The sequence below is a fragment of the Hordeum vulgare genome, unplaced genomic scaffold, assembly GCF_904849725.1.
Source record: "Hordeum vulgare subsp. vulgare unplaced genomic scaffold, MorexV3_pseudomolecules_assembly, whole genome shotgun sequence".
In the NCBI taxonomy this organism is placed as follows: Eukaryota; Viridiplantae; Streptophyta; class Magnoliopsida; order Poales; family Poaceae; genus Hordeum; species Hordeum vulgare.
Window position 1 is genome coordinate 117,501 of NW_025422530.1, and position 15,000 is coordinate 132,500.

At 32.2% G+C, this 15,000-nt stretch overlaps 1 protein-coding gene, 1 non-coding gene and 1 pseudogene across 2 annotated transcripts in view; 1 reads left to right on the top strand and 2 right to left on the bottom strand.

Moving 5' to 3' along the window:
- The first annotated feature begins 5,187 nt into the window (after window positions 1–5,187).
- Window positions 5,188–5,267, top strand: TRNAL-UAG. The gene has a single exon. It is a non-coding gene; the product is annotated as a tRNA-Leu (tRNA).
- Window positions 5,268–8,088: 2,821 nt separating this feature from the next.
- The window catches only part of LOC123419084 (NAD(P)H-quinone oxidoreductase subunit 1, chloroplastic-like), an 8,031-nt gene continuing 1,119 nt past the window's right edge, over window positions 8,089–15,000 (bottom strand). The window contains exons 1-2 of the mRNA XM_045107131.1: window positions 13,870–15,000; window positions 8,089–11,308 (exon numbers count right to left, since the gene is read on the bottom strand). The exon at window positions 13,870–15,000 is cut by the window's right edge and continues 1,119 nt beyond it. Coding sequence (XP_044963066.1) covers window positions 10,771–11,308; window positions 13,870–14,075 — 744 coding nt within the window. The 5' untranslated portion in view covers window positions 14,076–15,000 and the 3' untranslated portion in view covers window positions 8,089–10,770. The remainder of the gene's footprint in view (window positions 11,309–13,869) is intronic.
- LOC123419083 lies at window positions 12,199–13,876 on the bottom strand (annotated as a pseudogene).

The following is a 15,000-nucleotide window of genomic DNA, read 5'->3' on the forward strand; positions in this document are numbered from 1 at the left end:
CAGGCCAAGCGTCTTAATACATATGCAAAAAAATTCATTATTGGCCCACCATTGATTAGAAGATTTAGCTTGTATGAATCGCTATTGGTTTGATACGAATAATGGCAATCGTTTCAGTATGTTAAGGATACAGATGTATCCACAATTCATTTAGAGTTACTTAATAGTCTATTTCTTATACCATATCTCTATCCCGTGAAATTCTCGAGCCAAAAGATGGATGCCTATGCTGTGTTTCATTTTGCTAAATGATATCAATTAAATGGTGTATCAATTCCATAAATTGCATATAGCAATAAATAAATCAGCAAAATTCTTTCTACTATATTTAGATAGAAGAAACATTTCTTCTATCTAAAATAGTAGAAAGAATGTACCCTTCTATCCAAATCCAATTTGCATCGATAAAAAAAATCCAAATTCCAGTAGTAGATGAATAATTGCAAATTTGTGTGTGTACGAGATTAGAATAACTTCAAAATAACTGACATAATTTTTTATTTTTCCTGATCAGAAAAATACATGAAAAAGAAAGGAGGTAGAAAAATTTTAGGATTTATGGTTAAAGAAGAAAAAGAAGAAAACAGGGGTTCTGTTGAATTTCAAGTATTCAGTTTCACCAATAAGATACGGAGACTTGCTTCACATTTGGAATTACACAAAAAAGATTTTTCATCGGAAAGAGGTCTACGAAGACTTTTGGGAAAACGTCGACGTTTGCTGGCTTATTTGGCAAAGAAAAATAGAGTACGTTATAAGAAATTAATCGGTCAGTTGAATATTCGGGAGCAGTAATTTAATCCTTCAAATTTTTTTCTTGTTTTATTATTTTTTTAGTAGTCTTTATAGTAGTCTTAGATTTTTCATTTTGATGAGCCTCACTTTGAGGAATTCATGGAATAATCCATTTTCATGGAATAATGAATTAAGGAAGAAAGGATATGAGTCTACCGCTTACAAAAAAAGATCTCATGATAGTCAATATGGGCCCTCAACACCCATCAATGCATGGTGTTCTTCGACTGATCGTTACTCTTGATGGTGAGGATGTTATTGATTGTGAACCCATATTAGGGTATTTACACAGAGGAATGGAAAAAATCGCGGAAAACCGAACGATTATACAATACTTACCTTATGTAACAAGGTGGGATTATAGAGAGATTGTAGAAAGGGGTAGGATAGTTATTTTTGCAAGAGACTTGAATTCCTTAACTTAAGAAAGAAAAAAGAATAAAAACACAGATACATAACATAAAAAAAAGAATAAATAAGACGAGATTCGACCTCCCCCTACATATTTAATTTCTTCTCCTATACAAAAACTAGCAAGACCCACTCCATTGGTAATTCCATCAATAACACCCTTATCAAAAAACTCCGTTAGTTCGGTTAACCCTCTTATACCGAGGGTAAAGACCCTAGTATAGAAAATATCTATATAACCACGATTATATGACCAACTGTATATATTTTTTTTTACTTGATCCAAAAATTCTTTTTTAGGATTTCTTTTTACAAAAGAGTTTATTAAATCCAAATTCTGAAAAAAAGAATAAGCAGATCCATAGAAGATATATGCTATGAATAAACCAAAGATAGCTAGAGTTACAGAAGAAATTGCATTAGTAATAAATTCATATGAATTTACAAAAGAATTAGAACTTTCCTGGGTAAAGTTTTTTGAGGGAGTTAACCACTTTGATAATATGGTTAACTCTGCTATTCCATTATCCATTCCTCCATTATCAAAAGAGATTCCTATGAATCCAATGAACAAAGTGAAAAGTAGTAATATAAGAAGAGGAAATAACATAGTATTTCCCGTTTCATGCGGATAGGCAAAAGTGTTTTTAGCCCCAAAAGACGTAGTAAAGGATCCTATCCTATTTCTTGTATTACCTTGAATTTTGGGTATATTTTGTGAAAAAAAAGAAACTCCACTCTTCGTTGTTGATAAAACGAAATCCCTATTCACTCCTTTGGGTATCCTTTTTCCCCATAAGGATATTGAATACAAGGAACTCTCTTTAGTGCTACTGTAATTTTGAAAATGAACACGCAAATACCCACCAAATGTAAGTAAATATATCCGAAACATATAAAAGGCAGTTAATCCTGCAGTAAAGGAAGCTATTATTCCAAAAAAGGGCGAATACAACCAACTATTACTAAGGATTTCATCTTTGGACCAGAAGCAAGCAAGAGGTGGAATACCACAAAGAGAAAGTGTACCCCATAAAAAAGTAGTTCTTGTGATTGGAATGTATTTTCTTAAACCGCCCATAAGAACCATATTTTGACTTTTATCTGGTGAATACCCAACAAGAGGTTCCATTGAATGAATAACGGATCCAGATCCCAAGAACAATAAAGCTTTTGAATAAGCATGAGTGATCAAATGGAATAAAGCAGCTTGATAAGAACCTATACCTAGAGCTAACATCATATAACCCAATTGAGACATTGTAGAATAGGCTAAGCTTCTTTTAATATCTCTCTGAGCAAGAGCTAAAGTAGCTCCTAAGAATAGTGTTATTGTACCTACTAAAGAAATAAAACTCATTATCAAAGGTAAAGATATGAAAAGAGGAAGAAGTCGAGCTAGAAGAAAAATTCCCGCAGCAACCATAGTTGCTGCGTGTATAAGAGCCGAAATAGGAGTGGGTCCTTCCATAGCATCGGGTAACCATACGTGAAGAGGGAATTGTGCGGATTTCGCAACTGCACCAAGGAATAATAAAAAAGCACACAAAGTAGTAAGTAAAGAGTTAATTCCATTATTAGGAATCCAGTTATTAGCGATTTGGAACAAATCCCTAAACTCTAAACTACCTGTTATCCAAAAAAAACCTAAAATTCCTAATAATAGACCAAAATCCCCTACACGATTAGTTACAAAAGCTTTTTGACAAGCACTCGCTGCGATTGGTCGTGTAAACCAAAAGCCTATCAATAAATAAGAACACATTCCCACGAGTTCCCAAAAAAAATAAATTTGTATCAAATTGGAGCTAGTAACCAATCCCAACATAGAAGTATTGAAAAAACTTATATAAACAAAAAATCTCAAATATCCTTCATCGTGAGACATATAACCATCACTATAAATAAGAACCAGGATTCCTACAGTAGTAATTAGTATTAACATAATAGAAGTAAGTGGGTCAATCAAGTATCCAAATTCTAAAGAAAAATCATTATTGACGGTCCAAGACCATAGATATTGATAGATAGAACTTCCATTTATTTGTTGAATAGACAGTTGAACTGAGAATACCATAGCTATACTTAAGAGTAAAACACTAGGAAAAGCCCATATGCGACGAAGATTTTTTGTTGCTGTCGGAATAAGAATAAGGCCAAATCCCATTGACATAATAACTGGAAGTGGGAGAAGAGGGATTACCCATGCATATTGATATGTATGTTCCATAAGAAAAGAAATTGCGATTTTTACTTCAATTTTTCTATAAAATTGTTTCCGATTCACCAAACCAACTCTTATCTCTTTCTGAAAGAATAAATAAAAAGAATAAGAAAAAATACTGGAATTCTTCATTTTTTAAAAATTTATCTCATTGAAATAATAAAAAATGAAGAATGGGTTTAGTTGGTTAAATTCAAAAAGTTAATCAAATAACTTCGTTACCTAGTTATTATCTAAATAAAGATATTTACAAAAAAAAAAAAAGGAATCGTTTTACTTTTTACTTTCTATTCATTTTTATATTTCTTTAAAACAAAGATGAAACAGCTCTCTTGTTCCATAACTGATTGAGTGAATTCCAATGAAAATCTATGTTTATAAGAAATTATCGAATAGTCCTTATGACTATAAATTACCTAAGTTTTAGAATGTCTTGTTTAAGAGACTCAGTATTTTTTGTTTTGATTAGAATTCCTTTCCTTTATGGAATACAATACAATATCATTCTGAGCTTAATTAACTATTTGAATTTTCCCTTCTTTTTATCCCCCCGGGGGATAGGCTTCCATACCATATATCTATATATGGAGTATACTTGATATATAAATAGATATAAATGGGAAACCCTTCTATATATTCTATATTATTAAAACAAAGTATAAAATATATACAGAAAAAATGTTTAAAAATTCTTGTCTTATCCGCATTAGACAAAATGAAGTAAAAAATAATTCACAATTTCAGTATCTTTCAGTATCTAAGTATAAATACTAATAAAAACAAGAAAGAAGGATTGATTTGCAGCAATAGATGTCTTTCACATACAACTAGAAAAAAGTAATTTCCTTTTTGAATGGCAGTTCCAAAAAAACGTACTTCAATGTCAAAAAAGCGTATTCGTAAAAATATTTGGAAGAAAAAGACTTATTTTTCCATAGTACAATCTTATTCTTTAGTAAAATCAAGATCATTTTCCAGTGGTAATGAGCATCCAAAACCAAAGGGTTTTTCTGGGCAACAAACAAACAAATAATAAGATTTTGGAATAATATGAATTGATTTTTCAAAAAAGAATTCCAATTATTTAATAATTTGGATTCTTCTTTGAATGTACTTTTATGTGTCGAATTACTTCGGTACAATATTCTTATAACAAACCCCTCTTATATATACAATAAAAAAAAGTTTTGTTTGGTATACTGTGTGCTAAGTATTCTTTTCCTATCAATGAACTTTTCATAATTTTCATAATAGAATGCTCATATTTTATTATGAAAATTATGAAAAGTGGAGTATTCTTACAATAGGACTTACAACTTCCACCTATCTTATCCAAAATCATAAGGTTAGTAAATCTTATTAATAAGAGCATAAAGACTTTCATTCTAGAAATTTTTCAAAAATCCAAAAAGCCTTTTCTATTTATCCATTTTAATTTCATCATTAAATAGAAACCCTTTTGGATTTTTTTCATTGTATTGAAAGAATTTTCAAAATTTAAACGATAAATTAATTAGAAAAAATTAGTTCTATATCTATAATTGCAAGTTAGAAAAAAGAAGTTCCAACTCTTTCAACCAGTGTTTCTATTGGGCAAAGCAAGAGTTTATTGTAAAAAAAAAATGGAAACGATACTACCAAACGAAGTCCATTTTAATGAAAACTCTAATGTTCCTAAATTTTATGGACTTTCCCAATATCGACGATTCCCGAGATAATAGCTATTATTCTTTTAAGTTACCTATTATTTGAAGTTAGCCGCCATGGTGAAATTGGTAGACACGCTGCTCTTAGGAAGCAGTGCTCAAGCATCTCGGTTCGAATCCGAGTGGCGGCATTCTTGAAAAGGAATACAATAGATTAGAAATCAATTCGAAATTTACAATTTTGTAATGGGACCTTCCCCTTATGCTATTTGCAACTTTAGAACATATACTAACTCATATCTCTTTCTCAACGATTTCAATTGTGATTACGATTCATTTGATAACCTTATTAGTTCGTGAACTTGGGAGATTACGTGATTCGTCAGAAAAAGGAATGATAGTTACTTTTTTCTCTATAACAGGATTCTTAGTTTCTCGTTGGGTTTCTTCGGGACATTTTCCATTAAGTAATTTATATGAGTCATTGATCTTCCTTTCATGGGCTCTGTATATTCTTCATACCATTCCTAAAATACAGAACTCTAAAAATGATTTAAGCACAATAACTACGCCAAGTACTATTTTAACGCAAGGCTTTGCCACGTCGGGTCTTTTAACTGAAATGCATCAATCCACGATACTAGTACCTGCTCTACAATCTCAGTGGTTAATGATGCATGTCAGTATGATGTTATTAAGTTATGCAACTCTTTTGTGCGGATCCTTATTATCTGCCGCTATTCTAATCATTAGATTTCGAAATAATTTCCATTTCTTTTCTAAAAAGAAAAAAAATGTTTTAAATAAAACATTTTTCTTTAGTGAGATTGCATTTTTTTATGCAAAAAGAAGTGCTTTAAAAAGCGCCCCTGTCCCTTCATTTCCAAATTATTACAAATATCAATTAACGGAGCGTTTGGATTCTTGGAGTTATCGTATCATTAGCCTAGGATTTACCCTTTTAACCATAGGTATTCTTTGTGGAGCAGTATGGGCTAATGAGGCCTGGGGATCCTATTGGAATTGGGATCCTAAGGAAACTTGGGCATTTATTACTTGGACCATATTCGCAATTTATTTACATAGTAGAACAAATCCAAATTGGAAGGGTACGAATTCTGCACTTATAGCTTCGATAGGATTTCTTATAATTTGGATTTGTTATTTTGGTATCAATCTATTAGGAATAGGTTTACATAGTTATGGTTCGTTTACATTAACACCTAAATGATTACATAAAAAAAAACGTTCATGAAATGAACGTTTTTACTTTTATATTTTATTTGAGAACCCCTTGAGCGCCTTCTCAAAGGGTTCTCAAAAATTCGAGATAGATCTAATTATACTTTTTTACTTATTTCTGCATTAATAGAGCAGACTAGTAAAAAAAACCAAACCTATTTAGGATAATAATTGGATAAGAGAGCCTCTACCCTGTCAACGGATAGGGAGAGAACAAAATCTGGATAAATACCAATTCCTATTACTGGTAAAAAGATACAGATTAAAATAAAGAGTTCTCGTGGTCCAGAATCCACAAAATTTGCGTTTGGAACATTAAATAGCTTGTATCCATAGAACATCTGGCGTAACATAGATAATAAATAAATAGGAGTTAATATCATTCCAATTGCCATTACAAAAGTAATTAGTGCTTTTGGCATTAACAAAAATTTTGGACTAGTAATTAGTCCAAAAAATACTACTAATTCTGCGACAAAACCACTCATTCCTGGTAAGGCAAGAGAAGCCATTGAAAAGCTACTAAACATGGTAAAAATTTTAGGCATTGGGATAGATATTCCTCCCAGTTCTTCGAGATAAACAAGACGCATTCTATCAGAAGCGGTTCCTGCCAAGAAAAAAAGTGTAGCACCAATAAATCCATGGGATAATATTTGTAAAATAGCTCCATTGAGTCCAATGTTGGTTATGGAACCAATTCCTATAATTATGAAACCCATGTGAGATACAGAGGAATAAGCTATTCTTTTTTTGAAATTTCGTTGACCAAGAGAAGTTGAAGCTGCATAGATTATTTGGATAGCTCCTATTATTACTAACCAGGGCGAAAATAGATAATGAGCATGAGGTAACAATTCCATGTTGATCCGAATCAATCCATATGCTCCCATCTTTAATAATATTCCCGCTAAAAGCATACATGTACTATAATGTGCTTCCCCATGGGTATCTGGTAACCACGTATGTAGGGGTATAATCGGCAATTTGACAGCATAAGCAATAAGGAAGCCAAAATATAAAAGTATTTCCAAGGTTGCGGGGTATGATTGATTAATTAATCTTTCCAAATCTAATCCTGGTTCGTTGGAACCGTATAAGCCCATACCCAGAACTCCGATTAAGAAAAAAATAGAACCGCCTGCAGTATACAAAATAAACTTTGTAGCTGAATATAGACGCCTCTTTCCCCCCCACATGGATAAAAGTAAGTAAACAGGAATTAATTCTAACTCCCACATGATAAAAAAAAGTAAAAGGTCTCGCGAAGAAAATAATCCTATTTGACCACTATACATTGCGAGCATCAGGAAATAGAATAATCGCGAATTCCGTGTAATTGGCCAAGCTGCTAAAGTAGCTAAAGTAGTGATAAATCCTGTCAATAAAATGGATCCTAATGAAAGTCCATCGATTCCCAATCTCCAATGGAAATCGAAGACATCTATCCATTTATAATCCTCCTTTAATTGAATTAAGGGATCCTCCAGTTGGAAATGATAACAGAACGCATAAGTCATTAGAAGGAATTCTAATAAACAAATAGATATAGTATACCACCTAACGATTTTGTTTCCCTTATGAGGTAAAAAGAAAATTAATGAACCGGCAAATATCGGCAAAACAACAAGTATTGTTAACCAAGGAAAATAACTCATGATAAAGTGATAAAGACAAGATACGTTTTGACCAGAAAAGCCCGTGCTCGATTATTTCGAGCACAGGCTTCTTCGGTAAAGAGGAATCAGACGATTCAAATGAAGTTTTTTGTTTTTGTAACGTATCAATAAGATAGAGCCATGCTACGGGTTGTTTCAGGCCCTAAATAAACGCGGACACTTAAAAAATCTGTCGGGCAGGCAGATTCACATCTCTTACAACCCACACAATCTTCGGTTCTCGGCGCGGAAGCAATTTGCTTGGCTTTACATCCATCCCAGGGTATCATTTCTAATACATCTGTTGGACAAGCTCGTACACATTGAGTGCATCCTATACATGTATCATAAATTTTTACGGAATGTGACATTGGATCTATAAATTTTTCTTTTCAACATAAAATTTTTCGATCTGGTAAAAAGAAAATTAGTACTATATGAGTCATATGTATTGTAGACACCAGACGAAGCAATGGTTTATCCAAACTTCAAAATTAAAAATCTATTTTTTAATCCGTTTGTGAGAAAGCGTGAAAAGAGCCAAGAGACTTGAATTTTGGACTTCAACAATAAGAAAGAATTTTACAAATTGTACAGACGATTTCGAATTAGCCAATTTATTTTATTGGCTATCGTCTTTTCAATATAAATTATTGCAATTTGAATATTGCAATATCAATGAATTACAAATACAAAAATTCATTTAAGTGAAAAAGAATACTATGCAATAACCTACTTACTAAAAAAAAAAGGATATTCTCAAATAATACTAAGAAAATAGTATGGATTTCTATATTATTTTAATATGTGCGCCTTTGTTTAGAGGATTTTATGTCTAATTATTAAAAAGTCTAATTATTCAATAAATTAGATTGATTGATACGAGTGGATTTCCTATTACGATGGATGGAAGAAAGAATGGATAGTCCAATAGCGGCTTCAGCAGCGGCAAGGGCTATAACAAAAATGGCGAAAATATCTCCTTTTAATTGGCGACTATCAAATAGATCAGAAAATGTTACGAGATTTAGATTAATTGAATTCAGTATAAGTTCAAGACATATTAGAGCTCTAACCATGTTTCGGCTTGTGATCAATCCATAGATACCAATCGAAAATAAATAGACACTCAAAAAAAGTACATGCTCAAACATCATTAACTAACTCCTTATCAATCTCGATTCATTTCAATATGAGGGCAAAGAATTGAACCGATTCAATTAATTACAATAGAACAATTACACAACAAAAGAGAAAAGAAAGGAGGTATTTGTTGGCAGTAGATGGGTTTTACTAAATCAAAATTGTGATTCTTTAGTTATTTATTTTAGATTTGCAATTCTTATAATTTTTACTTTTTCTAAGTTTTCTTATTGCCGAGCCATAGTAATTGCACCTATTAAAGAAACTAGAAGAATTATGGAAATGAGTTCAAACGGAAGATAAAAATCGGTTGCTAAATGAATTCCAATTTGTTGAACATTATTTATGAGACCCTGTTCTACTATTTGGTTTGATCTTGTAGTCCAAAGAATTCCATACCATGACGTATCTGGGATAGTAGTCATTAGTGAAAAAACAAAAGTTATACAAACGAGTGAAGTGAACCCATCTCCAATAGTCCAATAATTCTTATCTTTAGACCATTCTGAGCCATTTACGAACATTACAGCGAATATGATCAAGACATTTATGGCTCCCACATAAATAAGAAGTTGTGCGACAGCTACAAAGTAGGAATTTAATAAAAAATAGAATAAGGATATACAAACAAGAACTAATCCCAGCGAAAAGGCAGAATAAATGGGGTTGGTAAGTAATACTACTCCTAGACCCCCTAGTAGAAGAATAAATCCCCCAAATAGCATAAGAATCTCATGTATTGGTCCAGGTAAATCCATTATGGATAAAAAGAAATTAATAGTATAAAATTTTTCATGAACTGACTAAAACTAAAGGATTCGAGGAAGGAAAAAGGGATTAGGGTATTTTTTGTGTATAAACTGTATAGTTATAAACTATATTATATCATCAAAATCTAGTCTGATTTAAAATAAGAAAAAATTTCCAATAAGCAGTAGTTATTCGTTTTTCTTTATAGTTTAATAAAGAATTAGTAGATTTTTATAACAAAAAGACAAAATCAAAGTTTAGTAATCAGTAATCGTTCTTGAATTCGAAGATTTTTCTTCGTTTATTTTACTTTCAGACGAATTCCTAATTGTTTGAATTGTGTAATCTCCCATTATGGAGATTGGTAACCGACTTAAAGCAATTTGATTGTAATTCAATTCATGACGATCATAGGTAGAAAGTTCATATTCTTCAGTCATTGATAAACAGCTTGTTGGACAGTACTCAACACAATTGCCACAAAATATACAAACTCCGAAATCAATACTATAATTAAGCAATTGTTTTCTTTTTATATCCTTTTCAAATCTCCAATCCACAACGGGTAGATCTATCGGACATACGCGAACACATACTTCACAAGCAATACATTTATCAAATTCAAAGTGGATTCGCCCTCGGAAACGCTCTGGTGTAATTGATTTTTCATAAGGGTAGTGAATCGTTATAGGTAAACGATTTGTGTGGGATAAGGTAGTTATGAAACTTTGACCTATGTACCTTGTAGCACGTATTGTTTGTTGACCATAACTCATGAACCCAGTTACCATAGGGAACATATTCATTCTAAATATCTATGAAAAAGATATGTTTCTTTCTCTTGTTTGGGAGAGCTTTTGTGTTGAAAATATTCTTACTATCTATTATTGTATTATCTTATTTATAGTGAAACAAGTTGAGAAGAGGTTGTTAATAATAGATTGCCCAGGGAAATAGGTAAAAGAAATTTCCATCCAAGATTTAATAACTGATCCATTCTCATCCTTGGTAAAGTCCATCTTATTGTGATAGAAATGAAGAGAAATAAATAAGCTTTAGTTAATGTAATAAATATACCCATTGTCATTTCCAAAATTCCAACTGCTTTATTCATTTGGAAAAAATCAAAAAAGGATATATAGGGAATAGAGAAATTCCACCCGCCCAAGTAGAGAACTGTTACAAATAAAGAAGAAACTAATAAATTTAGGTAAGAAACAAGATAAAATAAACCATATTTGATACCGGAATATTCAGTTTGGTAACCTGCTACTAATTCTTCCTCTGCTTCTGGTAAATCAAAGGGTAATCTTTCACATTCTGCCAAAGAAGAAATTAAAAAAACCAGAAAGCCTATAGGCTGACGCCAAATATTCCATCCAAAAAAACCATATTTTGACTGTGCTTCAACTATATCAACTGTACTTGAACTGTTAGATAATCATAGTCGATGATAACATCACAGTTCCCACCGCTATTTCAAAACCGTACATGAAACCTTAGCTTCATACGGCTTCTCTATGATCAGAAAAAGGAAAGGACTGTTTTGTTCTGTTCCTAGCCCCTGGGGCATAGATAGAATTAGGTAAAATAAAATAGATTTGAAAGTCCTAAATTAGACCAAAGGAATTCCGTCTGCTAGAATAAGAAAAAGCGCTTCTGAATTGATCTCATCCTTTATAATATATTCCAAATTTTTCTTTGTTCAGTAATAACTTAATCTTGGAATAAAACACTTGGTACTTGTTTTGTTATAGGAATTCAATTAATAAATGGAAAGAGTGGAGTATTAGTTCATGAGCAATTCTGCATGAATAGAGGAAGGAAATAATGCAAATTTTTTCTAGTGCACTCCATATCTTTTTTACTATTCTTCTTTCCCCCGGGAAGGGGGTATTTAAAAAGAAAAAATGGATAAAGGGTTAATTCGTTCTTGATAGCCATTTCCTTAACAAGTGAATGGGAACATACTCTGGATCGGAATCCGAAGAAAGTACTACTTGATAATTTCTACAAATTGCAAGTCCTTATTATGATTCCTTTTACGGGAAAAAATCTCTAATGTTTTAGATTTTCCATTACTAATCCTTTATGTACTTTAGTGTTCCTAACCCTTCACTAACTTTTGGTGGATTCTTCTTATGAATTTTTAAGTTATAGTAATAACTAGGAGTATTCTAATAATGGAATTCCATATTGTGAATCCTTTATTCTTGCCCGCTTCAAGATATGATGAGTAATTAAAAAATATCAACCTTGGGATAAAGAGTTTACACTCTTTATGTTTACTTCCACTTTTTTCTTGTACGTAGAAAATGAGATTTTTTTCTTTTTACTACAAATTTAGAAGCTGTTTTATTTCACTCATATAGCTATCTAGTTTAACTTACCAACCCAAATACTAAATAAGAAAAGGAATATAAATAGTTAATGGATTTTATAGGAAAAAGATCCTATTTTAACGAATCACACGTAGAGATATTGCTAGCACACAAAAAGTTAATGGTATTTCATAACTAATGGATTGAGCAGCAGCTCGTAGACCGCCTGAAAAAGAATATTTATTATTTGAGCTATATCCTGCCATAAGAAGACCAATAGGAGCTATACTTGAAATGGCAATCCATAAAAAAACACCAATACTAAGATCGGCTAAAACAAAATGATATCCCAAAGGGATAACTAAAAAACTTAATAAAACTGATATGACTGCTATAGAAGGTCCAATGCTAAATAAAGAAATATCTCCTCGCGATGGCAGAATATCTTCTTTAAAAAGTAGTTTAGTCCCATCTGCTATAGCTTGAAGCAGGCCCAGGGGGCCAGCATATTCAGGACCAATACGTTGTTGTATCGACGCAGATATTTCTCTTTCTAACCACACAATTACGAGTACCTCTATTTGTAATTCCTAAAAGGAGGGTCAAAATGGGTAGAATCGATATCAGTCCATAGACTTCTTTTAATAATTCCGATTTCGAAAAAGAATTGATAGTTTCTACCTCTACCCTATCTATTATCATTTCAACGATCAACTTCCCCCATAATGATATCTATACTACCTAATATCGTCATGATATCAGCCAATTTCATTTTTTTAACTAGTTGAGGAAGAATTTGCAAATTAATAAAACCGGGTGGACGGATTTTCCATCTCCAGGGAAAAAGGCTATCATCTCCTACTAGATAAATCCCTAATTCACCTTTTGGGGCTTCCACTCTTACATAAAGCTCTTGCCTTGACAATTCAAAATTGGGGGAAGGTTTTTTACCAAGAAATTTATACTCAAAATCATTCCATTCAGAATTCTTTTCTTTCTTAAAGCGTCGGACTTCTAAATTCTCATAAGGTCCTCCAGGAATTTTTTCTATAGCTTGTTGAATTATTTTGATGGATTCGCTCATTTCACCAACTCGTACTAAATAGCGAGCTAATGAATCGCCTTCTTTTTGCCATTGGACTTTCCAATCAAATTGGTTGTAAGACTCATAAGGATCCACTTTACGAAGATCCCATTGTATTCCAGAAGCTCGTAACATAGGTCCCGATAAGCCCCAATTTACTGCTTCTTCTCCGCTAATAAAACCTACTCCTTCAACTCGCTCTAAAAAAATGGGATTCTGTGTAATAAGTTGTTGATATTCAACAACTCCGCGTAAAAAATAATCACAGAAATCTAAACATTTATCGATCCATCCATAAGGTAGATCGGCGGCTACTCCTCCGATGCGGAAGTAATTGTGCATCATTCGCATACCTGTAGCAGCTTCAAATAGATCATATATTAATTCTCTCTCTCTAAAAATGTAGAAAAAAGGAGTCTGTGCGCCGAGATCCGCCATAAAAGGTCCAAGCCATAGCAAGTGAGAAGCTATACGGCTTAACTCTAACATAATTACCCTAATATAGCTGGCTCTTTGTGGTATTTGAATATTCTCCAAGAATTCTGGTGCATTTACTGTTATTGCTTCTGTAAACATAGTAGCTAAATAATCCCACCTTGTTACATAAGGTAAGTATTGTATAATCGTTCGGTTTTCCGCGATTTTTTCCATTCCTCTGTGTAAATACCCTAATATGGGTTCACAATCAATAACATCCTCACCATCAAGAGTAACGATCAGTCGAAGAACACCATGCATTGATGGGTGTTGAGGGCCCATATTGACTATCATGAGATCTTTTTTTGTAAGCGGTAGACTCATATCCTTTCTTCCTTAATTCATTATTCCATGAAAATGGATTATTCCATGAATTCCTCAAAGTGAGGCTCATCAAAATGAAAAATCTAAGACTACTATAAAGACTACTAAAAAAATAATAAAACAAGAAAAAAATTTGAAGGATTAAATTACTGCTCCCGAATATTCAACTGACCGATTAATTTCTTATAACGTACTCTATTTTTCTTTGCCAAATAAGCCAGCAAACGTCGACGTTTTCCCAAAAGTCTTCGTAGACCTCTTTCCGATGAAAAATCTTTTTTGTGTAATTCCAAATGTGAAGCAAGTCTCCGTATCTTATTGGTGAAACTGAATACTTGAAATTCAACAGAACCCCTGTTTTCTTCTTTTTCTTCTTTAACCATAAATCCTAAAATTTTTCTACCTCCTTTCTTTTTCATGTATTTTTCTGATCAGGAAAAATAAAAAATTATGTCAGTTATTTTGAAGTTATTCTAATCTCGTACACACACAAATTTGCAATTATTCATCTACTACTGGAATTTGGATTTTTTTTATCGATGCAAATTGGATTTGGATAGAAGGGTACATTCTTTCTACTATTTTAGATAGAAGAAATGTTTCTTCTATCTAAATATAGTAGAAAGAATTTTGCTGATTTATTTATTGCTATATGCAATTTATGGAATTGATACACCATTTAATTGATATCATTTAGCAAAATGAAACACAGCATAGGCATCCATCTTTTGGCTCGAGAATTTCACGGGATAGAGATATGGTATAAGAAATAGACTATTAAGTAACTCTAAATGAATTGTGGATACATCTGTATCCTTAACATACTGAAACGATTGCCATTATTCGTATCAAACCAATAGCGATTCATACAAGCTAAATCTTCTAATCAATGGTGGGCCAATAATGAATTTTTTTGCATATGTAT